Below are 27,085 nucleotides of genomic sequence, written 5' to 3'. Positions count from 1 at the left end.
CACATATTCTCACTCTACACTCCAAAAGCCGACAAAACCCGTTCGTTCAGAGACACCTTTGCCGTGGCCCTCATCGTGCTTCAGTTTTTCTGGTGAAAGTAGACAGATCGGATTTACAGTACCAACAAGAAAGTCCAGTTCCACCAACCGAGATGTCACAGGATCATGACAAGTAAGTGTTTTTAGTCGCCACTGCAAGTCCAGCAGAACCAAGGTGTTGAGCTCTAACAGTTTACTGAACTTTGGTGCAAAATGACCAATGGATATTTCTTTAGGTGGTTTACCCGCGCAGGTGGATTCTAACGGAGTTTCCTGGACTGTGGGAAAGTTGACTTTTTTCCTGCCAGGCAAAACGACTATGATTCAATCTCCATATTTATTGTGCTTAGTGATTCAATATATATTTATCGTGTTTAGGATCCGTGTGAGCGCCGTTTGGGGTTCATAGCTAGAAGCGCTGTTTCTCTGGTCGGGTTCTAGCCTGCACGGCACAGGTGTATATCTCGCCACCTGTCGTGCTGGTTCAGGCGCCTGTTCCGAGTAACGTTCTGCCAACCCGTGTGTTATTGATGGGCGGTTCATTATTTGATTTGGCTCACAGTTATGTGGTTAGACTTTATTTTGTTTGTCGAAGATATTCGTCTTAACCCCCCCATATTATTTTCCTAGTTGAGGTTTGAAATGTATTATTTGATGCCCTAATCCATGGTTGTAATGGCATTTCTAATCGAACATGTAACTTGAATCGAAAAAAATATCATTATTTTTTGTAGGATTTGTTATCTTTGCTCCAGAGTGGTAATGTGTGAATGTATTTTGTCCGTTTTTGAGGGCAATGACAAGGAGACTGTTGACTCCAGTGAAATCGTACACCTTTTAGGCGTTGGCCTCTTTAGTCAGAGGAACAATGTAAGCAAGATTTTCTCCGTTGTATTGTAGACACAGTCACTGGACGAATAATTCATGTTGACATAATTATTTAATTGATTGAGATAGTCAATACGAAAATGTTGTATTAAGAAAAGGGATTATAATATTCACAAATAGGCCCTTGTAAAGAAAAATGATACAATGATAAAGACGAGCTTTTTCGTTTTCTTTTCTTAATCTCGTCATTTTTAAGCGTTTAATTTAGGCCTTACTGCATAGACCAGCCAGTTTCACGTGATATCAAAATACGGTGTGAGGCACATGGATTTCTCTCTCTTCAATCTTTCAGGAAAAACAATTTAGGCTAAGCTATTTTTCAGTATCCAATTTAATGCTTTTTTTCCACATTGAAAACTTTTATCCTTTTTTCCACATTGAAAACTTTTATCCTCTTTTGTTTTACAGTGGATTGCATATCATCCAAAACAAAATAATAATTGGGGGGGTGAGCGGTGAATAACGGATCTATCGGGTTGCAAATCCCTAACGCCCCAATTCGACCCGGGAAACATTTTGTGAATGAAACAATTAGATATTGGATTACTAATAATACGTTTGCCTTGACCATTCCGAATAAAATAATTTGCTGTAGCAACTATAGCTTGGAAACCATCCGTACATTCTGTTTGTGCCACTCTGGAGACGCTTTTGTGTGAATTGAGGACAGAAAATGTCTCTTAACTCACACTAGCCTATATAGCATTTTGTTTGTTCATTTGAGAGAGTAGATTTAAGCAATTAAACAAATAAGGGGTGTCTTTATGTCTAAGATGTCATCATTGTTTGCACTTTAAATATTGTGCTAAAAATTAAACCTCAAAGGTTCTGTTTGTGACTGTAAAATAATTCAATTAAAAATAAAGGCAAACTATTTATTAAAACAATATTTGTGTGATCATCATACACATGTATTTAACATAGAATTAACCCATGCATGTTAGCCTACATTTAAATCACTGAAATACTACAATCTCATTGTTCAATAATGTAGGGCTTGTGGGCTATGTAACACCCTCTCACATTCTATGCAATAAATCTTGGTAGAAATTACTTATAGGCTTACTGTAAGTACCAAAAATGTAGATATTGTAATAATGGACCCTTTCTCTAATACGTAGAATCACCCATCCTGTATGCTCACTCCTATGTTCTCAAGGTAGATAAAGTTTTGTTCCTTGTACCTAATCGACCATGACTGACTGACTGTCTGATACAGTACAGAGAGGATGACTGATTCTCTTTGGCATTGAGTCAGTTAAGGGCCTATGATTATGATGATGACGAACAATGATTGTTCCAAACAGGTTCTTTAAAAATAAAACAGCAACCCAGTCATATAAACTCTGGACTGTTGTACTAGATCCCTGCCTGGAGACAAAAGACAGGTAACCAATAGGAAACACTTAACATCATACAGGTAGCCAATAGGAAACACTTAACAACAGACAGGTAACCAATAGGAAACACTTAACAGCAGACAGGTAACCAATAGGAAACACTTAACAGCATACAGGTAACCAATAGGAAACACTTAACAGCAGACAGGTAACCAATAGGAAACACTTAACAGCATACAGGTAACCAATAGGAAACACTTAACTGAAGACAGAGACAGGTAACCAATAGGAAACACTTAACAGTAGACCGATAACCAATAGGAAACACTTAACAGTAGACAGGTAACCAATAGGAAACACTTAACAGCAGACAGGTAACCAATAGGAAACACTTAACATACAGGTAGCCAATAGGAAACACTTAACTGAAGACAGGTAACCAATAGGAAACACTTAACTGAAGACAGAGACAGGTAACCAATAGGAAACACTTAACAGTAGACCGGTAACCAATAGGAAACACTTAACAGTAGACAGGTAACCAATAGGAAACACTTAACAGCAGACAGGTAACCAATATGAAACACTTAACATACAGGTAACCAATAGGAAACACTTAACAACAGACAGGTAACCAATAGGAAACACTTAACAACAGACAGGTAACCAATAGGAAACACTTAACAGCAGACAGGTAACCAATCAGAAACACTTAACAACAGACAGGTAACCAATAGGAAACACTTAACAGCAGACAGGTAACCAATAGGAAACACTTAACAGCAGACAGGTACCAATAGGAAACACTTAACAGCAGACAGGTAACCAATAGGAAACACTTAACAGCAGACAGGTAGAGCAGTAGAGCATCTTTTCTCTCACAGGTTGCTGAGATTTGTTGCACAATCGACTTTCTTGTACAACAGGTCTGGAAGATAAAGAGTGACGTTGTTGATATTTCCAACTTGTTCGTCGGTTGTGAACAATGCAGTGATTGTTGCTCTGACTGTCTGTTGATTTACGTGTTGATTTACGTGTTGATTTACGTGCTGTCAGTCCGGCCTATCCAGTGACTCCCTGTCTGGATCTGAAGTGAACCAGTTAGAGAAACAAGACCATATTAACTAAATATTTATAACTCAGTCCATCTTTTGTGTGTAGCTTCTAATTATGCAGCTCCTGGTTTTGACATACACTTTATCTAGCTAGCACGTTACTTTCCTTCAAGAAAATTGTCACTGCACTCCTGCTAACATGTCTCTCTCTCTCGTTCTCTTTTTTTTCTTCTCCTTTCTCTGTCTCTTCTCCCTTCTCTTTCTCCCCCTCCCCAGTAAGAGACCGGTCCTGTTGTTGCAGAATGAGTCCAGCTACGGCCAGCGTCGGCCCTACACCAACGAAGACGAGGCGTGGAAGTCGTTCCTGGAGAACCCCCTGACGGCCGCCACCAAGGCAATGATGAGCATCAACGGTGACGAGGACAGCGCCGCTGCCCTGGGCGTGCTCTACGACTACTACAAGGTAACACAGGACCCAGGCTGGTCGAATACAGGCTGGTACGACTACTACAAGGTAACACAGGACCCAGGCTGGTCGAATACAGGCTGGTACGACTGCTACAAGGTAACACAGGACCCAGGCTGGTCGAATACAGGCTGGTACGACTACTACAAGGTAACACAGGACCCAGGCTGGTCGAATACAGGCTGGTACGACTACTACAAGGTAACACAGGACCCAGGCTGGTCGAATACAGGCTGGTACGACTACTACAAGGTAACATAGGACCCAGGCTGGTCTGACTACAGGCTGGTACGACTACTACAAGGTAACATAGGACCCAGGCTGGTCGACTACAGGCTGGTACGACTACTACAAGGTAACATAGGACTCAGGCTGGTCGACTACAGGCTGGTACGACTACTACAAGGTAACATAGGACTCAGGCTGGTCGACTACAGGCTGGTACGACTACTACAAGGTAACATAGGACCCAGGCTGGTCGACTACAGGCTGGTACGACTACTACAAGGTAACATAGGACTCAGGCTGGTCGACTACAGGCTGGTACGACTACTACAAGGTAACATAGGACTCAGGCTGGTCGACTACAGGCTGGTACGACTACTACAAGGTGGCCTAAAAAAACAAGAATCAGTTGAGTCATTACTGGTGCAGGAGCCATGTTCACCCACACTTATTACTGATACAGGAGCCATGTTCACCCACACTTATTACTGATACAGGAGCCATGTTCACCCACACTTATTACTGATACAGGAGCCATGTTCACCCACACTTATTACTGGTACAGGAGCCATGTTCACCCACACTTATTACTGATACAGGAGCCATGTTCACTCACACTTATTACTGATACAGGAGCCATGTTCACCCACACTTATTACTGATACAGGAGCCATGTTCACCCACTTATTACTGATACAGGAGCCATGTTCACCCACACTTATTACTGATACAGGAGCCATGTTCACCTACACTTATTACTGGTGCAGGAGCCATGTTCACCCACACTTATTACTGATACAGGAGCCATGTTCACCCACACTTATTACTGATACAGGAGCCATGTTCACCCACACTTGTTACTGGTACAGGAGCCATGTTCACCTACACTTATTACTGATACAGGAGCCATGTTCACCTACACTTGTTACTGGTACAGGAGCCATGTTCACCCACACTTATTACTGATACAGGAGCCATGTTCACCCACACTTATTACTGATACAGGAGCCATGTTCACCCACACTTATTACTGATACAGGAGCCATGTTCACCCACACTTATTACTGATACAGGAGCCATGTTCACCCACAGGTGTTACGACACTGTTCCACAACAATCCGAGCCATAGAGATCGACAGCGTTGGGGAAACTAATTGAATTAACAGCTGTGAGGCCTTAGTACTATTGCCTCTTAGTCACAACTGAAGTTGCTTTACTTCCTGCATCTGTGAAACAGCAACAACTAGTAGTGTTGTCTATGTAGACATGGTTCTATTGGATGTGGTCAGACTCACAGCGGCTGTGTTTACCTTCCCATGCAGGTGCCCAGAGAGAAGAGAACAATATCCCAGACCAAGACGGAGTCAATGGGCTCTGATGTGGATCCCAACAAAAGGTCCATGTAGGTAGAACATCCCTTTACAAACCACTGGGGAGGGCAAATGTGCTGTGTGCGCATGTGTGCATTTATAGGAACTACTAGGAATTTAGAAGTGAGAGGAATACAGGTCCTCCACACATCTCACCTTACCTTACCTCACCTCACTACACCTTACCACACCTCACCACACTACACCTCACTACACCTTACCACACCTCACCACACTACACCTCACCACACCTCACCACACTACACCTCACCACACTACACCTCACTACACCTTACCTCACTACACCTCACTTTACCACAACTCACTTCACCTTACTACACCTCACCTTGCCACACCTCACTACACCTTACCTCACCTCACCACACCTCACCTTACCACACCTCACTACACCTTACCTCACCTCACCACACTACACCTCACCACACTACACCTCACTTCACCTTACCACACCTCACTACACTTCACCTTACCACACCTCACTACACCTCACCTCACCACACTACACCTCACTACACCTCACCTCACCACACCACACCTCACTACACCTCACCACACCTCACCTTACCACACCTCACTACACCTTACCTCACCTCACCACACTACACCTTACCTTACTACACCTCACTACACCTTACCTCACCACACCTCACTACACCTCACCTCACCACCTCTCACCTCACCCCACCTCACTACACCTCACCTCACCACACCTCACTATACCTTACCTTACCACACCTCACTACACCACACCTCACTACACCTCACCTCACCTCACCACACCTCACTATACCTTACCTCACCACACCTCACTACACCTTACCTTACCACACCTCACTACACCACACCTCACTACACCTCACCTCACCACACCTCACTATACCTTACCTCACCACACCTCACTACACCTCACCTCACCACACCTCACTACACCTCACCTTACCACACCTCACTACACCACACCTCACTACACCTCACCTCACCACACCTCACTATACCTTACCTTACCACACCTCACTACACCACACCTCACTACACCTCACCTCACCACACCTCACTATACCTTACCTCACCACACCTCACTACACCTCACCTCACCTCACTACACCTTACCTTACCTTACCTCACCTCACCACATCTCACCTCACTACACCTCACCTAACTACATCTTACCTTACCTCACCTCACCACATCTCACCTCACTACACCTCACCTCACTACACCTTACCTCACCACATCTCACCTCACTACACCTCACCTCACCTCACTACACCTTACCTCACCTCACCACATCTCACCTCACCTCACTACACCTTACCTTACCTCACCTCACCACATCTCACCTCACTACACCTCACCTAACTACACCTTACCTTACCTCACCTCGCCACACCACACCTCACCTCACCTCACCACACCACACCTCACCTCACCTCACCACATCGTCGGTTTGGTCCTTGTGACATTTCATCATAAACTGACATTTTACCTGCCGTGTTTTTTGTTTTTCTTCAGGCACTTGATGGCCCCCCTGCAGGAAGCTTCCATGGCGTCAGTGGAGAGCAGGATCCAGTTCCTGAAGGGCCCCATCAACATCCTGCTGCCCAACCAGCTAACTGGCCAGGACAACAAGAGAGGGGTCCTTTTCCCCTCCCCGGACACCACTGTCACCGTCTCCATCGCCGCCGCCCCCAACTACCCCAACGTCAAGATGGAGGTGCCCTCCCACAGCTTCCACTGTGCCGAGTCCGACAGCCACACGGCAGAGTTCGCCAGGCAGCTCACACACAGCCAGTTCAGCCCTAGCACCCAGCCCCGTACCCCCGACTCCACCTTCCCAGAGACCTACAAGGATGGTTCCCAAGAGGTGTGGACACAACAACAGGAATCCAATAGCCTCTTCTCTAGTCTAAAACTCCCACCATCCTCCTCCACACCCCCACTCTCAGATCTCTCTCTCCAGTCAGACAATAACCCTTTCACCTGAGCCTCTGGAGCTTACAACAGTGGGTCTCAGCCCTCCCTGTTTTTATTTGAACATTCCAAAATAGCAGGCCAGTGTGTTATTATGCCATTGTCTGGCCCACACAATAAAGTGCTGTACTATTTCCCCCCTTCAATAGCCTCTGTCCTCTCTCTTCTCTCTCCTCTCTCTCCATTTAACCTGGAGGGGAATTACCTTGGAAAGGGATAACCCAACACAACCCCCTTCACACGGGGAGCAGAGGAAGGAGTGAGGGAAAGAGAGAGGGAGGGTAGGATGGGAAGTGGTTTGTTTCCACTTCAGTGAGAGAGAGAGAGAGAGAGAGAGAGAGAGAGAGAGAGAGAGAGGGCTCCCTTTACTTCCTGTAACCCCTGAGAGTGCTAGCTACAACCCTTGTCATGGATGCTTGTCTAAATCCAGACCCTCTCTCCCCACTTCTCTGTCCTCTTTGTGTGCCACAGGTGTTCTCCTTCCCAGGGGATCTCCAGTTACGCATGGCCTCCATCTCGGCAGAGGAATACAGCGTGTTCGACACCATGCCGGGGTAAGCCCTCCAGCCCGGCGCCTGCCCGCTGTCGCTCGCACCCTGCCATTCAGCCCCTGATAGGAGAATAACCTCATTCACTACAGTCACCTGGGGGTCAGCAGATTCCCTCAGTTTAAAAGCTACAATGCCAAACGTAATGTTATCAGGGACTCAGTGACACTACGAGGATTCGGGGTCACAATCAAGCCAATGGGAAGGGACTGATGAGGGTGGTCTTAATCAAGGGCTGACATTTGCAATGTATTTCACATGTGGAAAATATAGGTTATCAATATTTGCATACGGTATATTCATAAACACTGAAAACACATCTAGATTGTTTAGAATAAAGATAGATACCAGACAAACATCAGCTGAATACTAGATACATCACTTTTTCCATCTCTAGGCCTACACTTTCCCAGGCCTGAAATCCAGGCCTGTTTTGTGCCAAACATATGACACGGAGTACAATGAGTGGAATGTCAGCACAAAGCAGGTCTGGATTTCAGGCTCCTCTTTCCCTAAAGGAAAATACAAATGTAGCCTACTGTAGTTTTGTCACTAATATTTATTTCCTGATTAGGAATAATTTTGAGTACACCCTGGATGCTTCCAAGTCGCTGCGTCAGAAGACAGGTGACGGTACCATGACGTACCTGAACAAGGGACAGTTCTACCCCATCAGCCTCAGGGAGATAGACAACAGCAAGCTGCAGCACCCCATCAGCAAAGTCAGGGTAAGACCACACCACCAAGCTAGTTAGTTGTTCTACAGTAGTCCATGGTCAATAACAGAAAACTTTTAGATTGGTCCTTGTCTGTAACTAAATATGTGCAGATAATTTGGCTAGGTCTCTCATGTTAACGATACATTTTTTGACAGAATAAACAGAGAAGTCTTATGCTAGTTGGTAGCTATTATGCTAATAGTAGCTAATGTACTAACAAGTAGGAACTTGTTAAGTGGAATGTGTCAGTTAAGCTAGTATGATTGATGGCCCTGGGGTTGTGTGCACCATTTCAGAGTGTGGTGATGGTGGTGTTCGGAGAGGAGAAGTGCAGAGACGACCAGCTGAAGCACTGGAAGTACTGGCACTCCAGACAGCACACAGCCAAACAGAGGTGTCTTGATATTGGTAAGAGCCTATGCTACTGGAACCTACATGGAACACTAGTCCTCACAAACTCTTGAAGGAGACGCTACACCAAGACATGAAATGCCTAATTTACCGTGCAAAGCACAAGTTAGTACAAGTTTTCAACTGTTATTATCTAAAGCAAGGAAAGACAAAAAAATAGCTAAAACATGAGTTGATTTACCCTTTAAGATTGTTCATCAACCTTAAATGTTTTATTACATCTGGGGAAATAACAGGTGCAAACTTCACATTACAAACGCTTATTAAATCAGGCCATAGTTTTTATGTCACATAAAGTCACCCGAAGTACTGCCTGAATGGTTCCGAATACATTTCATCATATTTACCTGACACTCTTCTTACCATACCATCCTGCACTGTCACGAGTCACTGTTGTTCCCTGAGTTGTTGTGCAACAGTCACCCTCCATCTCCTCCCCCGTGTCACATGCTGTCTCTGTCTCAGCTCAACTCTCATGACCTAGAAGGAGAAGCAGCCAGCTAGCCAAGGAGCCAGGCAGACAGACCCACCCAACGAGCCAAAACCTCTATGCCACCTTAAATAAATAACTTAGTATGAGATCTAGGATGAGCACGTCCCCCTTGTCCATATACTCTTATTGTAAAAGGGAAAAATTATCCTGGATCTGATTGGTTGAACCTTAACAAACCTCTTTAGAGCAATACACATGATTGGATGAAGGAGGGTGATAATGAGGGTGGATATGGGACAAGGCCAGTTGTCCTATTTACTTTTACTTCACTACATTCCTAAATAAATTAATGTACTTTTTACTCCATACATTTTCCCTGACACCCAAAAGTACTTGTTACATTTGGAATGCTTAGCAGGACAGAAAAATTGTCAAATTCACGCACTTATCAAGAAAACATCCCTAGTCATCCCTACTGCCTCTGATCTGGCAGACTCTCTAAACACAAATGCTTAGTTTGTAAATTATGTGTGAGTGTTGGAGTGTGCCCCTGGCTATCCGTAAATGTGCTGTCTGGTTTGTTTAGTATAAAGAATTTGAAATTATTTATACTTTTACTTTTGATACTTAAGTATATTTTAGCAATTACATTTACATTTGATACTTAAGTATTTTTAAAACCAAATACTTTTAGACTTTTACTCAAGTAATATTTTACTGGGTGACTTTTGCTTGAATCGTTTTCTATCATACTTTCACTCAAGTATGACAATTGGGTACTTTTTCCACCACTGCCTATTTGTTAATGATACCTGTGTCAACTGAGCTCCATGGTGGCTCCATGTCGGGACAATACAGCAGCTTAATTCTCTGGAGGTAGACTGATCAATCTTACTCTGCACGCACACACTGTGAAAGGAGAACTTAGTTTGGCTTGACAGAGGAAAGTGTATTGTCTCACTTGCAGTCTGACTTTGATGGAAGGACTGTGGGCGAAAGGTGACCATTGAGACGACCTGCTTGCTTTTGATTAAAAGTAGTCAGTCAGCAACGTAGAAGTGCTCTACTAAAGCAGTGTGGTTTCTGGCATAGGGGTATAGGCCTAATAAGGGACTTTGATGGGATTGGTCAGAACGTAAAGTTTGGAGACAAGCACCTGAATTTCCGAAAAATGGCATAGTGAAAACATTTTCTGAAGGATTAGACTTGGTAGTACAACAACGCAAGACTACGAGACCAATACCACAGAGCAAGCTTTTTAAGCCGCACCTTTTGAGGACAAAAAGCTTGTTTGTTTATCAAACATCTAAGATGTGGGATGGGACCTCACCAGGGTGGGAGCACATTCTCAATGGTTGTATCTAATACAAGCTACTGACCTTCACTTCATTCTTATGCAAGGCTCCTAAAACCTTTCATTCAGCCCAGTCCTAATAATGATAATAATAGTACTAATAAAATAGCCTTTCACCTCTCCATACTTAGTTTCATAACTTAGCCACAGCCGCGCTTATCTTAGCACCCTCTCTTCATTGAACGTCGTATGTCAGTGCCGACTGTACTAACAGTGCGTTATGTGTTCCATGGTTCTCAGCTGACTACAAAGAGAGCTTCAACACAATCAGCAACATTGAGGAGATCTCCTACAACGCCATCTCCTTCACCTGGGACATCAATGAGGAGGCTAAGGTGAGGTATAGGAAACATACCTTTTGGTATGAGGATTCAGAGAAAAAGGTGAAGAGAGATGGAAAGATAGTTGTAAGCCTAGTTGTTTTTCCCTAGAACACGTGATGATGCCAAGTGTTTCTGGAGGATTCGGTTCATCTGATCACAACTTCCTCATCAACATTCTGTGTAAATGTGGCTGAAGATTCTTCCAAAAATAGACTGCCTTCCCTTGCTCTGAAGGTTAGGATGTGTTTTGGCCATCACAGAAAAGGTGTCAGGTGATGCAAACCAATTTGTCAGCAAGCGATCGTCACACACTTTGTCCTTTGTTTTCTTCTAGATGCCTATTATGGAAAGTTGTCCTTCGAGTTTTGATCGAAAAATAAAGACATTTTTTGGCCCTTGGGGAGTAAGGGGAGTTTTTCCAGTGTTTTGGGTCCTTTGGTTGCTTAGAGACCATAGTGAATAGGTACATGCGTAGGTGTTTATCTGCCGTCGAGGCCACATTCTAAACTCGTTCTACATGTCACCTCAATTGCTGAGCTAAAGTGATGCACATACAAGGGAGGCCTAAGGATCTAGGACTTGCCTACTGCCTAACAATGGGAGTTGGAATGAGGAAACGCGGCAGGGGGGCAGAACTGGATTTGACAGCTAGCGATGGAATCCCGTCCGACGAGGTGACAGACATAATCCACCGTCCCTGACCAGTTTGTTGGGTTGTGAGGGATGGCGTCAACAGACAATCTCACAGACGCTTTAGCTAGCCCTTTATGTTCATGGGGTGCTATGACACTGCTACTGTTGACTGTTGGTCTGTTAGCCTGGGATGCACAAACAGACTACCAGATAGACAGTTCATCTATCCCTTCCATCTCCTTGCTCGTTGGTTTTCACTGAGGGACACACACACACATGCATACATATAACCAGGGTGTGGATCTTCTCATCTCATGACCTGAGGCCTGTGTCCATAGGACCGAGGACTTCCATCCTTGTGTTTGTACTGTGTATAATCACCTGTGTCTATGCACTGTCTGTTTGTTAGAACCACAGATGAGTCGGGTGTAAGGTGTCACACTAAGGATAGTTGTGTGTGTCTGTGCGTGTGCGCGTGCGTGCGTGCGTACGTGTGTGTGTGTGTGTGTGTGTGTGTGTGTGTGTGTGTGTGTGTGTGTGTGTGTGTGTGTGTGTGTTTCTGTGCTCAACAAGGCAGAGTAGGAGCATGTTGACGCGGTTTGGGCTTCTTGGCAAAACACTCTGCAATGATCATGAGAATAGAGCATTATACGATGAGATCATCTTTACTGAAGATGAGCAATTGCAAAAACGTTGAAATGGAACATACTTGTATACGTAGCTCGTGAGACTATGTTGCACCACACATGACTTTACATGAAGTTAGCCACATCGTTTCTTACCACTTTGGGTAACCAGCAGGCTATTTGATTAAACCAAGGATCTAATTTAGAAAATGAGTTAAATTCTGCTTAAAATGAACTGCAAAAACGAGGTACTAAATAGTTACTAGGTGGCTATACCAATAAATTAACAGTTCAGTCTAACTATATCAAATCTGTGCAACTTGCAGTAAAGGTTTTTCAGTATAGTGGTTATATGTTAAGTAAGCATATTGAAATAGTTATTTCTCTTGAAAGCGATCTATTGAAATAGCTTTCCGCAACCTTGTTTTAATGGTTGGCAGTAGAACCAAGAGTCAACATGTAATTACCACTCTCTGCCAAAAGAGGGAGACACACACCAGTCCAGTGAAGACAGCATGTACATAAACAAGGAACCAGACAAAGAGATCCTTTGTACCTGAGAATTCAGTGGGAGTGGAACCAATGAGAATGCTCTTGAATAACTATTATCTAATTTACTGTGTATGGAACATCAGTCAATGACAAAGAATAGAATTAACATTTTAACCATTTGCATTATTATTATTTTTTTGTTAAAAAATCTATTCGTTTTTTTAATGTAATCTTTATTTAATTAGGCAAGTCAGTGAAGAACAAATTATTATTTACAACGACGACCTACACCGGTCAAACCCAGACAATGCTGGGACAATTGTGCGTCGCCCTATGGGACTCCCAATCACGGCCGGATGTGATACAGCCTGGAAACGAACCAGGGACTGTAGTGACGCCTCTTGCACTGAGATGCAGTGCCTATATTCTGTGTCCAGAATATATAAACAAGATATATGCCTTAAGTTTAAGATACCATACATTGTGCACAATCACTATAATGTTTAACATAGAGGCAATGGAACACATCTCTTTTGTTAATGTATCAAACTCTCCCCTCCTCCTCCTCCCTTTTGTCCGCCCCCATCCTCCTATGTGCCAGTCAGGAAGCACCTCCTATGTAATTCAATGTAATTCCAATTTGCATGTTATGTGTTGCTATGCACAGTTTTAATGTACCTGAATTACTCCACAAACAAAATTCGAAAAACAAAGTCATAAATCTTGCTCCTCCTCTTCCGCCTTCATCATCCTCTTCCTCATTTTCCTTCTCCTCTTCCTCCTTCTCAGATCTTCATCTCGGTCAACTGCCTCAGCACAGACTTCTCCTCCCAGAAGGGTGTGAAAGGCCTGCCCCTGAACCTGCAGATAGACAGCTACAGCTACAACAACCGCAGCAACAAGCCCATCCACCGGGCCTTCTGCCAGATCAAGGTGTTCTGTGACAAGGGAGCTGAGAGGAAGATCAGAGACGAGGAGAAGAAGCAGTCCCGTAGGAAGGGCAAGGGCACCGAACTCAACACCAGTCTGGGATCATGTGAGCTCCCACTGAGCACAGAAACACACACACACACACACACACACACACACACACACACACACACACACACACACACACAGTCAGAGCATGTGTATATGCGCACATATTATGCTATATGTTTTGTGATGATGCACATCAACAAGTCTCATTATTTGTCATTTTTGCCCCTCCATAGTTGTGGACGTTAAAGTCCCTTTCCTCCAGAAGCGTAATGATGTCACAACCTTTAAGATGATGACTGACTTTGAGACCCAGCCGGTTCTCTTTATCCCTGACATCCACTTCTCCATCTTCCAGCGCCATGTGAGTACCTAGCCCCTAAACACTGATATGTGGACAGTTTAGCATTTTACCCTCTAAAGGTTAAGTTTAGGACTTGGGGAGGGTAAACTGATCCAAGATCTGCGTCAAAGGGTCAGCATTTTGGGCCAGGTCACGGAAGACAGGGTTATGCAGAGTACAGCTACCACATAAATCATGTTAATCAACGGTACCTGTGACATTCAAACTGATATAAAGACACAATTTGGTTTTCCTGGTATAGTGTAGTTGTGGTGGTAAGGCTGTTATCAGATTCATTGGAACAAAATGATAAACCCCAACCCTTTTTTGAGTGCATTCCGCAAAAACGTTTAAAAAGAAAAGTTTCCAGTGTTTTATCTATGTACACTACCATTGGAACACAGGAGTGATGGTTGCTGATAATGGGCCTCTGTACGCCTATGTAGATATTCCATTAAAATCAGCCGTTTCCAGCTACAATAGTCATGTACAACATTAACAATGTCTGCACTGTATTTCTGATCCATGTGATGTTATTTTAATGGGCAAAAAAATACAAATCTTTAAAAAACAAGGACATTTCTAAGTGACCCCAAACTTTTGAAAAGTAGTGTATATTTGCACAAGTGGACAACAACAGCCATGCATTTAGATAACATAGTAGTTCTATCTATTAAGATAATATACAGTAGTTGGTGCAGATTCAATCATAAAAACCTTATCAAAGGGCATTTGAATGCAACTTCAACCAGCCTCTGACTACCAGAGTCCACTCCACTCTCTCCATGTCTCTTTCAGACTTCTAAAGAGCCACTCATTCTGGCAGTCCACTAAATACCAGGAGTTCTTTAGACAGTGGATATCCCCTAAGGCAATCTTACTTTAGGGTGTAGGGGCTTTTGCCTATTGTTAATAGATGAATTAGAGACCAAACCCTAGTGTTTGAAGTCTAAGCCCTGAACACCATTGATGTCCAGTGATTTTCTGGGGATCCGTAGTGCATTATGGGGGATCAGAGTTAAGAAATTTCAGAAATGTTCCCAAAAATTCCCAGGTTTTCCAGAAATCCTGGTTGAAATGGCAGAATAGTATATTTTGGAACTCTACATAGGGGGATGTGCTATGTCTATGCCATGTTATGACCCTGTATAGCCCACCCAGCACTCCTCATGAGTCATTCCTCTCCAGCTGGTTGGGCCAGGTAGCGGGTCATTCCTCTCCAGCTGGTTGGGCCAGGTGACCTGGTTGGGCCAGGGGACCTGGTTGGGCCAGGTGATGGGTCCCAGACCCCACACTCTGGCGGTCGCCGCTCGCAAAGTGGTGTTCTCTGGGATGTATATATGATCACCATGGACAAGCAGCTCTTTCTGTTTTTAAGACCTATTAGAAAGAACTGACTAGTCGACTGGTGCCTGGCCAATGTCATTGTCACTATGAGATCAGCGGGTTTGTCCCAAATGGCACCCTATTTACTATGTAGTGCAGTACACTACTGTTGACCATAGCCCTATGGGCCTTAGTCAAAAGTAGTGCATCTATAGTGCACTACTTTTGACTAGGGCCAGGAAGTAGTGCACTATATAGGGTGCCATTTCAAACACAACCGTATAGTTTGTTATGATTTATGTAACCTTTATTTAACTAGGCAAGTCAGTTCAGAACACATTCTTATTTACAATGACGGCCTACCGGGGACAAGGTGCAGGCCAAGGTGACTAAAACATACAGTGTAGACCTGCCAATTGGCCAGGATACTGTAATCATGTAATATCATGGGATCAGGGGTTGGTTATATAACCTGGGAGGTTCCAGTGCCATCTGATAGGTGGAGATGGCCTTGGGTGAGTTCCCAAGGTTTCTAGGTGTGCGAGTCAAATTATCTTACATGGTGCTTCAACAAATCCAAACATGTTTGGAATCACTCTCATGTGCGTGTATATCTCATCATTTCAATATCATTAATTATGGAAGCCCAGTGGTTTCTTAATATGGCACTTAATGCAGTATGTCTAGAGTAGACTGCACCTGTTGCACTTGTGACTTGGCTTGATGCAGGGACAGGAGACAGAGGGGAGTGCTGTCTGTCTACGTGTGGTATGTCAGGTCTCTCTCTCCATTCCCCAACAACACACCTCTTCCTGGCACTAACAGTGCTCCTAGCCACCCCTGGACTCTGAACCCTCCTTGGCTTAGCAGTGTGATATCACATGGCCCTCAGGGTGGTTGCAGGAAGCCTAGAGTGAACCATTTTCACTTGACTTGTAAAATGGGCAGACAGTTGTTTTGATGAATCCCTGTGGCTCTGTAGAAAGTGAACTTTGACGGCCCCCTGTTGGCCACAGTGGCACCAGGGTCTGTTCATGAGGTTTGCCTATTTGAAAATATTATTGAAACAGAAATGAACATGAGTGTTTCACATTGGACAAGTCCAGGTAGTCCCTCCCTGTTTCAGTCCGTTTGGGTGCATAATGAACATGACCCAGCTGAGCTCACTGAGTTCTCTGGTTTCGGGCCACATGGCGTTGCTGACCCGCAGGGTGGACTGAGCTGAAAATAAACCTTTGCTGTTTACCATTCTGATCCAGCCTGGAAGGAAAGCATTTATTTTGATACACAATTGGTATAAAATGGCAACCCAGTAAATCTCTAGCACTCCTATCAGTTAGTGATTAGCAGGGGGACTTGGTTTCCTCTGAGAATTTACAACACACGACTGCACTCTGTTACTTGTGAATGTGTTTAGTATTGATGAGACAATCAATGAAGGTATGGAAACCAGGTTAGAAGGCAAGTGGGCCAATTAAATGTATCCTTCTAACCAGGTTGCACTTATCTTATGCTGTAAGAATGGCCTTTAGGATTTATGAACTGAAAGTGTTACTCAAAATAATCTGAACTGCATATTACAGCAATACATTAAAGCAGGCTCTCATGTTGAGGGGAAAATATTTAAATCATATCCAAAACACTGTCATCAGTTTTGATTCAAGAGGTCCCTTAGGATTGTTGACACGGCCCACAAAGTTCAATAGACCTGTTCCATATTAGATCAAATGACCTCTTTCATATGTATGACTGTGTTTTTTCACCCTTGACCCATATCATTCCCTCCCCTTATTCTCTGTTCTCTTTCTTTCTCCCTCTTCTCCCTCTTTCTCCCTCTATTCTCTCTCTTTCTCCATGCAGCCCTTCTCACAAGAAGATGGAGAGGAAAGGTGAGTTCCTGGAAACATTGACTTCACGCTAATCAGTTTTATTGGACAAGTAGGTGGAAAAGGGCTGGAGTAAATAAAGTATGGCCATTCATATGGTTGCTGTTGGACCGAGACAACCTTTAGCTCTTTCAGTTTCCACCTTTAGCTCTTTCAGTTTCCACCTTTAGCTCTTTCAGTTTCCACCTTTAGCTCTTCCAGTTTCCACCTTTAGCTCTTTCAGTTTCCACCTTTAGCTCTTTCAGTTTCCACCTTTAGCTCTTCCAGTTTCCACCTTTAGCTCTTTCAGTTTCCACCTTTAGCTCTTTCAGTTTCCACCTTTAGCTCTTCCAGTTTCCACCTTTAGCTCTTTCAGTTTCCACCTTTAGCTCTTCCAGTTTCCACCTTTAGCTCTTCCAGTTTCCACCTTTAGCGCTTCCAGTTTCCACCTTTAGCTCTTTCAGTTTCCACCTTTAGCTCTTCCAGTTTCCACCTTTAGCTCTTCCAGTTTCCACCTTTAGCTCTTCCAGTTTCCACCTTTAGCTCTTCCAGTTTCCACCTTTAGCTCTTCCAGTTTCCACCTTTAGCTCTTCCAGTTTCCACCTTTAGCTCTTCCAGTTTCCACCTTTAGCTCTTCCAGTTTCCACCTTTAGCTCTTCCAGTTTCCACCTTTAGCTCTTCCAGTTTCCACCTTTAGCTCTTCCAGTTTCAACCTTTAGCTCTTCCAGTTTCCACCTTTAGCTCCACCAGTGAAAACCCCCTGTTTCACGTGAAGAGTCTAAACTTCTAAGAAAGACCCTGAGAGTTGTTTGTGTCATGGTCTATTATGTAGTTGTTACGGTTGTTAGGGTGGTTGTTAGGGTTGTTAGGGTTGTTAGGGGGGTTGTTAGGGTGGTTGTTAGGGTTGTTAGGGCATTCCTGCTATTTCTCTGGGAGATGGCCTCACAGGCTTAACTGGAGTGTGTGTGTGTGTGTGTGTGTGTGTGTGTGTGTGTGTGTGTGTGTGTGTGTGTGTGTGTGTGTGTGTGTGTGTGTGTGTGTGTGTGTGTGTGTGTGTGCATAAGCGCTCTAAACCAAACTGTCGTGTGTGTCCATTGCAGTTCGGGCATGAAGAGATCGCTCTACGCCGAGGATGAGTTTGGTTCACCTTCCAATAAGCTGGCCAGAATGGACAAGCCCAAGAAAGGTATGACGTGTGTGTGTGCCCGCCCACCAATGTATACACTACTGATAAGATCACTGTCTACCACGAAACCAGAGAGAGGGCTAGGTAAGAAGAGGGAGGAGTGTGTGTGTTATGGCTTGCCTTGAAGGCCACCAACACCCCACCACACACACACACCTTACCCATATCTGTAAGGCACGTGATTCCTTATTTACCCAGCCCCTGAAAACAGTATTTCTGTTCAATTCATTACAAATACGTATTTCACCTACAGTTGACTATTTTGTAATTTGTATTTCATTTGCCTGTTACAATCCATGTAACAAGACACTTTCGAGAGTTGTAATTTTTGTTTTCAAAATACTTTTCTATACCATTTTTTTATGGTGGTTCACAATTTTGTAGCCACCTTTTAGCCTCCATTGTTGTCAAAGGTCTGATTGTACTATAGTGTTATAAGAGACTCTGTTAAATGACCTAAATGTAAATGTCAAAATGAACACTTGCAAAGCATGCTGAGTATTATTCTAAAGCACTCCGACTCCGAAACTAGGTCAATAAAAAACCCAGTGTGCTTTGCAGTTGATCATTAACATTTTGGTCATTTAGAGACGCTCTTATGCAGAGCGACTTACAAGTAGTGCATTCAACTAGGGTAGATAGAAAAAACATATCACAGTCATAGCAAGTAAAACGTTTCAGCAACCATTACTGAGAATGTTGTTGTTAAGGGGGTTAATTGCCAATGTATTTTTTGATTTTTTGATACAATTTAGCCAGTAGTTCTGAAAGTAGCGCCCTCGTGCCAAAAGTGTCCCTGAAAATTGCACATACAGTGAGCTCCAAAAGTATTGGGAGAGTGAGCAATTTATTTTTGTTTTGGCTCTGTACTCCAGCACTTTGGATTTGAAATCATACAATGATTATGAAGTTAAAGTGCATAGTGTCATCTTTAATTTGATGGCATTTTCATCCATATCGGGTGAACCGTTTAGAAATTACAGCACTTTTTGTACATAATCCCCCCCATTTTAGAGGACCAAAAGTATTGGGACAAATTGACTTTTGTGTATTAAAGTAGTCAAAAGTGTAGTATTTAGTCCCATATTCATAGCACGCAATGCTTACATCAAACTTGTGACTTAACAAACTTTGTTGGATGCATTTGCTGTTTGTTTTGGTTGTGTTTCAGAGTATTTTGTAATAAATAACCTATAACTTCCGTTCTCAAAGCATTAATGAAACCTCTCAGGAAAACTTTCAAGGAACCAGAGCAAAACGCTCTCAGAACCTTCATGCAACCTAAAGATAAACGTTCCTAGAACAGGCAACATTTTCACTTCTGTTTTCAGAACATTTAAAAAATGTTAAGTTTTACTGGTCAGGAAACGTATGGCTTCGTTCCCACAACCAATGTCAAACCAACAACATACTTTCTCAAGGAACCAAATCAAATCAAATTCTATTTGTTACATGTGCCGAATAGAACAGGTGTAGACTTTACCATGAAATGCTTACTTACTAGCCCTTTTTTTGCTAAACATAAAAAAGGAAATAGAAATAAAATAACAATGAGACTATACACAAGGAGTACCGGTACCAAGTCAATGTGGGTACGAGGTAGTTGAGGTAATTGCGGTAGTATGTACATGTATACTGAAGAAAAATATAAACGCAACATGTAAAGTGTTGGTCCCATGTGTCATGAGCTGAAATAAAAGATCCCAGAAATGTTCCATTTGCACAAATGTGTTTACATCTCTGTTAATGAGCATTTCTCCTTTGCCCAGATAATCCATCCATCTGACATGTGTGGCATATCAAGAAACTGATTAAATAGCATGATCATTACACAGGTGCACGTTGTACAGGGGACAATAAACGGCCATTCTAAAATGTGCAGTTTTGTCACACAACACAATGCCACAGATGTCTCTGTTTTGAGGGAGCATGCAACTGGCATGCTGACTACAGGATTGTCCACCAGAGCAGTTGCCAGAGAATTTGATGTTGTTTTCTCTACCATAAGCCGCCTCAACTTAATTTTAGAGAATTTAGCTGTACAATATTTTTTTTATGTAACCTTTATTTTACTAGGCAAGTCAGTTAAGAACAAATTATTATTTACAATGACGGCCTACACCGGCCAAACCCAGACGATGCTGGGCCAATTGTGCGCCGTCCTATGGGACTCCCAATCACAGCCGGTTGTGATACAGCCTGGCTCGAACCAGGGTGTCTGTAGTGACGTCAGAAACCATCTCAGGAAAGCTCATCTCCATTCTCGTTGACCTCACCAGGGTCTTGACCTGACTGCAGTTCGGCGTCGTAACCAACTTCAGTGGGCAAATGCTAACCTTCCATGGCCACTGGCACGCTGTAGAAGTGTGCTCTTCACGGATTAATCCACTGTACCCGGCAGATGCCAGACCACATGTATGGCATCGTGTGGGCGAGCAGTTTGCTGATGTCAACGTTGTGAACAGAGTGCCCCATGGTGGCAGTGGGGTTATGGTATAGGCCGACATAAGCAATGAACACAATTTCATTTTATAGATGGCAATTTGAATGTTGACATGCTCTGGATCGACGTGTACGACAGTGTTCCAGTTCCCGCCGATAACCAACAACTTCGCACAGCCATTGAAGAGGAGTGGGACAACATTCCATAGGCCACAATCTACAGCCTGATCAACTCTATGCAAAGGAGATGTCTCGCTGCATGAAGCAAATGGTGGTCACACCAGATACTGACTGTTTTTCTGTTCCAATCCCCTTGGGTATCTGTGATCAACAGACGCATATCTGTATTCCCATGTGAAATCAATAGATTAGGGCCTAATGAATTTATTTCAATTGACTGATTTTCTTTATGAACTGTAACTCAGTAGCCTAGCGGTTAAGAACGTTGGGTCAGTAACTGAAAGGTTACTTGTTTGAATCCTGGAGCCGACTAGGTGAAAAAATCTGACCATGTACCCTTGAGCAAGGCACTTAACCCTAATTGCTCCTGTAAATTGCTCTGGATAAGAGCGTCTGCTAAAATTGTTGAATGTTGCATTTATATATATTGTGTGTGTGTGTGTGTGTGTGTGTGTGTGTGTGTGTGTGTGTGTGTGTGTGTGTGTGTGTGTGTGTGTGTGTGTGTGTGTGTGTGTGTTATTGGCCACTTGAGACTGGGACATAGTGAGATGCTCAGATGTCCAAACCCACATCAAGGGCTTCACCACTGTTAGCTTCAGCAGAAAAGATATCTGACTTTGCCAAGTTAATGTGTTGTGTGATTCAGGGTGTGTGTCCTGCTATGACCATTTCAGTGTGTGAGTCCACTTCTGTTTGTTGAGTGTGTGTGATAGATCAATATTTCTCAACGCATAGCCTCCTCTCTCCTGTGTAGTTCTGCTGTACGTGCGGAGGGAGACAGAGGAGGTGTTTGACGCGGTCATGCTGAAGAACCCAACAATAAACGGGCTGGTGGAAGCAGTAAGTTCTTACTCAATATGAACAGGAAATGAACACTGCCAGACATACGGTGTCCGTTATGGGAGGCTGGTCACATTGCATCACTCCAGTGACACGGTGGGTGGCACTGTTTGTGACACGGCCCACTCTGCCACACAGACTCCTCTATCCTGCAATTACCCATGTCCACTATCTGTCTCTCTCAGCTTGATCCTAATTCAACTCAGCATGAGAGAGAGGGAGAGCTATGACCTCAACTCTTTCCTCAAAATGAAATAGAGGGACAGACTGAGAGAGCGAGAGAGAATGAGAAAGGAGGACAGAGGCATAACCGTGTGTAGGGTCTCCGCATAGTCATTCAGCCTTCCCGTCACGTGGGGGTGCTGTGGTTCTGATCAGGGGGGTCTGTCTGTCTGGCGTAGTGCACTAAGACAAAGGGGACAGAGGACATCCTTCAGCAGGGGACAGCAGGGGCTTTTGGGACACTAGACATGGGTCTCCAACTGCCTCCGCAACAGGCCAAATGAGTCGTGACAGGACTGGACCTGGCCTCTCAACAGGCCAAATGAGTCGTGACAGGACTGGACCTGGCCTCTCAACAGGCCAAATGAGTCGTGACAGGACTGGACCTGGCCTCTCAACAGGCCAAATGAGTCGTGACAGGACTGGACCTGGCCTCTCAACAGGCCAAATGAGTCGTGACAGGACTGGACCTGGCCTCTCAACAGGCCAAATGAGTCGTGACAGGACTGGACCTGGCCTCTCAACAGGCCAAATGAGTCTTGACAGGACTGGACCTGGCCTCGCAACAGGCCAAATGAGTCGTGACAGGACTGGACCTGGCCTCTCAACAGGCCAAATGAGTCGTGACAGGACTGGACCTGGCCTCTCAACAGGCCAAATGAGTCGTGACAGGACTGGACCTGGCCTCTCAACAGGCCAAATGAGTCGTGACAGGACTGGACCTGGCCTCTCAACAGGCCAAATGAGTCGTGACAGGACTGGACCTGGCCTCTCAACAGGCCAAATGAGTCGTGACAGGACTGGACCTGGCTTCTCAACAGGCCAAATGAGTCGTGACAGGACTGGACCTGGCCTCTCAACAGGCCAAATGAGTCGTGACAGGACTGGACCTGGCCTCTCAACAGGCCAAATGAGTCGTGACAGGACTGGACCTGGCCTCTCAACAGGCCAAATGAGTCGTGACAGGACTGGACCTGGCCTCTCAACAGGCCAAATGAGTCGTGACAGGACTGGACCTGGCCTCTCAACAGGCCAAATGAGTCGTGACAGGACTGGACCTGGCCTCTCAACAGGCCAAATGAGTCGTGACAGGACTGGACCTGGCCTCTCAACAGGCCAAATGAGTCTTGACAGGACTGGACCTGGCCTCGCAACAGGCCAAATGAGTCGTGACAGGACTGGACCTGGCCTCTCAACAGGCCAAATGAGTCGTGACAGGACTGGACCTGGCCTCTCAACAGGCCAAATGAGTCGTGACAGGACTGGACCTGGCCTCTCAACAGGCCAAATGAGTCGTGACAGGACTGGACCTGGCCTCTCAACAGGCCAAATGAGTCGTGACAGGACTGGACCTGGCCTCTCAACAGGCCAAATGAGTCGTGACAGGACTGGACCTGGCTTCTCAACAGGCCAAATGAGTCGTGACAGGACTGGACCTGGCCTCTCAACAGGCCAAATGAGTCGTGACAGGACTGGACCTGGCCTCTCAACAGGCCAAATGAGTCGTGACAGGACTGGACCTGGCCTCTCAACAGGCCAAATGAGTCGTGACAGGACTGGACCTGGCCTCTCAACAGGCCAAATGAGTCGTGACAGGACTGGACCTGGCCTCTCAACAGGCCAAATGAGTCGTGACAGGACTGGACCTGGCTTCTCAACAGGCCAAATGAGTCGTGACAGGACTGGACCTGGCCTCTCAACAGGCCAAATGAGTCTTGACAGGACTGGACCTGGCCTCTCAACAGGCCAAATGAGTCGTGACAGGACTGGACCTGGCCTCGCAACAGGCCAAATGAGTCGTGACAGGACTGGACCTGGCCTCTCAACAGGCCAAATGAGTCGTGACAGGACTGGACCTGGCCTCTCAACAGGCCAAATGAGTCGTGACAGGACTGGACCTGGCCTCTCAACAGGCCAAATGAGTCGTGACAGGACTGGACCTGGCCTCTCAACAGGCCAAATGAGTCTTGACAGGACTGGACCTGGCCTCGCAACAGGCCAAATGGGTCGTGACAGGACTGGACCTGGCCTCTCAACAGGCCAAATGAGTCGTGACAGGACTGGACCTGGCCTCTCAACAGGCCAAATGAGTCGTGACAGGACTGGACCTGGCCTCTCAACAGGCCAAATGAGTCTTGACAGGACTGGACCTGGCCTCTCAACAGGCCAAATGAGTCTTGACAGGACTGGACCTGGCCTCTCAACAGGCCAAATGAGTCGTGACAGGACTGGACCTGGCCTCATCGTTTCTCTGGGAGGGAAGGGTGGACAGCTGGGGAGGGAAGTGTGGACAGCTGGGGAGGGAAGTGTGGACATCTGGGGAGGAAATGTGGACAGCTGGGGAGGAAATGTGGACAGCTGGGGAGGAAGTGTGGACAGCTGGGGAGGAAATGTGGACAGCTGGGGAGGGAAGTGTGGACAGCTGGGGAGGAAATGGGGACAGCTGGGGAGGGAAGTGTGGACAACTGGGGAGGAAATGTGGACAGCTGGGGAGGAAGTGTGGACAGCTGGGGAGGAAGTGTGGACAGCTGGGGAGGAAATGTGGACAGCTGGGGAGGGAAGTGTGGACAGCTGGGGAGGAAGTGTGGACAGCTGGGGAGGAAGTGTGGACAGCTGGGGAGGAAGTGTGGACAGCTGGGAAGGAAATGTGGACAGCTGGGGAGGGAAGTGTGGACAGCTGGGGAGGGAAGTGTGGACAGCTGGGGAGGAAATGTGGACAGCTGGGGAGGGAAGTGTGGACAGCTGGGGAGGAAATGTGGACAGCTGGGAAGGAAATGTGGACAGCTGGGGAGGGAAGTGTGGACAACTGGGGAGGGAAGTGTGGACAGCTGGGGAGGAAATGTGGACAGCTGGGGAGGGAAGTGTGGACAGCTGGGGAGGAAGTGTGGACAGCTGGGAAGGAAATGTGGACAGCTGGGGAGGGAAGTGTGGACAGCTGGGGAGGAAGTGTGGACAGCTGGGGAGGAAGTGTGGACAGCTGGGGAGGGAAGTGTGGACAGCTGGGGAGGGAAGTGTGGACAGCTGCGGAGGGAAGTGTGGACAGCTGGGGAGGAAATGTGGACAGCTGGGGAGGGAAGTGTGGACAGCTGGGGAGGAAATGTGGACAGCCGGGAAGGAAATGTGGACATTTTCTTTCCTTGTTGAATTCAGATTCTGTTTAATATCTGCCATTCGACCTGAGTAATTGTTAGAGTGGTGTACTGTATATTTCATTTCCATTCTCTTCTTTCAAAAGAGAGACTACTGTATTACAAGCCTTTGTTGCTCTGCTTCTTCTAGATATCCGAGAAATACAACGTGCCGCTCCAGAAAGTGGGGAAAGTCTACAAGAAATGCAAGAAAGGGTAAGTTGTTCTCATCAATGGTAAATCTATTTACCATGATTTAAGAATTCTACAACAATTAAAAGTTATATTTGTGAAGAATCAGGCCTTTTATGTATTTGTACACAACATAAGACTCTGACCATAGAAATGTAATGATTTGATTCTATTACTATGATACTGATATTTCTATCTGTCCTTCTGTTAGGATTCTAGTCAACATGGATGACAACATCATCAAACACTATTCCAACGAAGACACCTTCCAGATCTCTATGGAGGAGCTAGGGGGCATTTATAAACTCACCCTGACTGAAATCTGATTGGCCCAAAGGGAGGGGTGGGGAGTGATTGACACTATCACCGCTCAGTCCGCAAAGAGTGTGGCGATAGGGCAGCTTGTAAAGTTGTTGTAAATGTAAAGACTCTTAGTTTACAGATACACATGGCATTGGCCCAGGCACCAAAAATGGACAGAATGTCTCAGACATTAGCCGTATCTACAGTCCACTAGCCTGGTCCCAGATCTGTTGTTAGGCTTGCCAATGATCATTGCCGTTTCGAGACAGCATAGACAGATCTGGGACCAGGCTTAAACTGTCCACCTATCTGAGAGTCCGTGTTCTTCTTTATTTGTGATGTCACTAATCCAAGTTACAAAGCCACTGATCTTATGCCATGATGACATTGTGTTGATGGCTTGATGTAGACTTTTCATACACTTTTGATACTTTTGTATTTAAGAATTGAGTCTGACAAGAAGCCCTCTTAGCTATGTCTTATAGGTATGCTGAGGCCATTTGAGAATCTTTGTTTATTTGTGTGGCGTGTCTCTCAGTATCTTTGCGTTGTACATGGTATAAGTGAAAGCATCAGTCTAATAGTGTATTGCTTTTGGTATTAGCATCATAGTGATCTGGAGATGTATGCAATCATCTAACCTGGTCCTCAATCTGTTTGGTCTGTCTTGCCAGTTCATGTGGGGATTGTCAAGCCAAACAAGACAAGACAGTGAAAACACAACTGGGACCAGGCTAGCTATCCTTATGCCTCAGGCTGCATTCTATCTGCCCCCTTGGAAAGGGTTGTCACTAGTTACCACAGCCACAAAGTCAAAATTGGCTATATTGTAAAAATGTATGAAAACAAAAATGCAGCTTTTTGGTCTTAATTTAAGGTTAGGGTTAGGAATAAGGTTAGCAGTGTGGTTAAGGTTAGGGTTAAGGTTAAGGTTCGGGTAAGGTTTAAAATCAGATTTTAAAGAAAGATTATAGAAATAGGCGGGGTTTAGCCATAACTATGACTATGTGGCTGTGGTAACTAGTGATGACCCTCGGAAAGCCATAGTACTGAAGACAGATCTTAATCTATTAAATTAGGATATCTATTAGGATATCTATTAGGATATCTAGTAGGATATTTCACACACAAGGTGAGTGCAAACGCGTATTGTAAATAGAGAGGAT

At 44.9% G+C, this 27,085-nt stretch overlaps 1 protein-coding gene and 2 long non-coding RNA genes across 3 annotated transcripts; all 3 read left to right on the top strand.

Moving 5' to 3' along the window:
- On the top strand, positions 1-26,765 carry LOC115172819 (grainyhead-like protein 1 homolog). Its single transcript, XM_029730607.1, has 15 exons — positions 1-172; positions 3,599-3,785; positions 5,336-5,415; positions 6,917-7,268; positions 7,847-7,929; positions 8,498-8,651; positions 8,939-9,050; positions 11,081-11,175; positions 13,704-13,950; positions 14,129-14,256; positions 17,422-17,450; positions 18,527-18,612; positions 21,989-22,074; positions 25,576-25,640; positions 25,828-26,765. Exons 1-15 carry the CDS (start codon positions 153-155, stop codon positions 25,940-25,942), a joined length of 1,839 nt encoding a protein of 612 aa, XP_029586467.1. The 5' UTR covers positions 1-152; the 3' UTR covers positions 25,943-26,765.
- On the top strand, positions 182-3,499 carry LOC115172820 (uncharacterized). Its single transcript, XR_003871497.1, has 2 exons — positions 182-3,057; positions 3,121-3,499. It is a non-coding gene; the product is annotated as an uncharacterized LOC115172820 (long non-coding RNA).
- Positions 11,191-11,575, top strand: LOC115172821 (uncharacterized). The gene is made up of 2 exons (XR_003871498.1): positions 11,191-11,397; positions 11,498-11,575. It is a non-coding gene; the product is annotated as an uncharacterized LOC115172821 (long non-coding RNA).
- Positions 26,766-27,085: the final 320 nt, after the last annotated feature.

Source organism: Salmo trutta, chromosome 33 (genome assembly GCF_901001165.1).
Source record: "Salmo trutta chromosome 33, fSalTru1.1, whole genome shotgun sequence".
NCBI classification, from domain to species: Eukaryota; Metazoa; Chordata; class Actinopteri; order Salmoniformes; family Salmonidae; genus Salmo; species Salmo trutta.
This window is presented reverse-complemented; position numbering and strand designations above follow the sequence as displayed.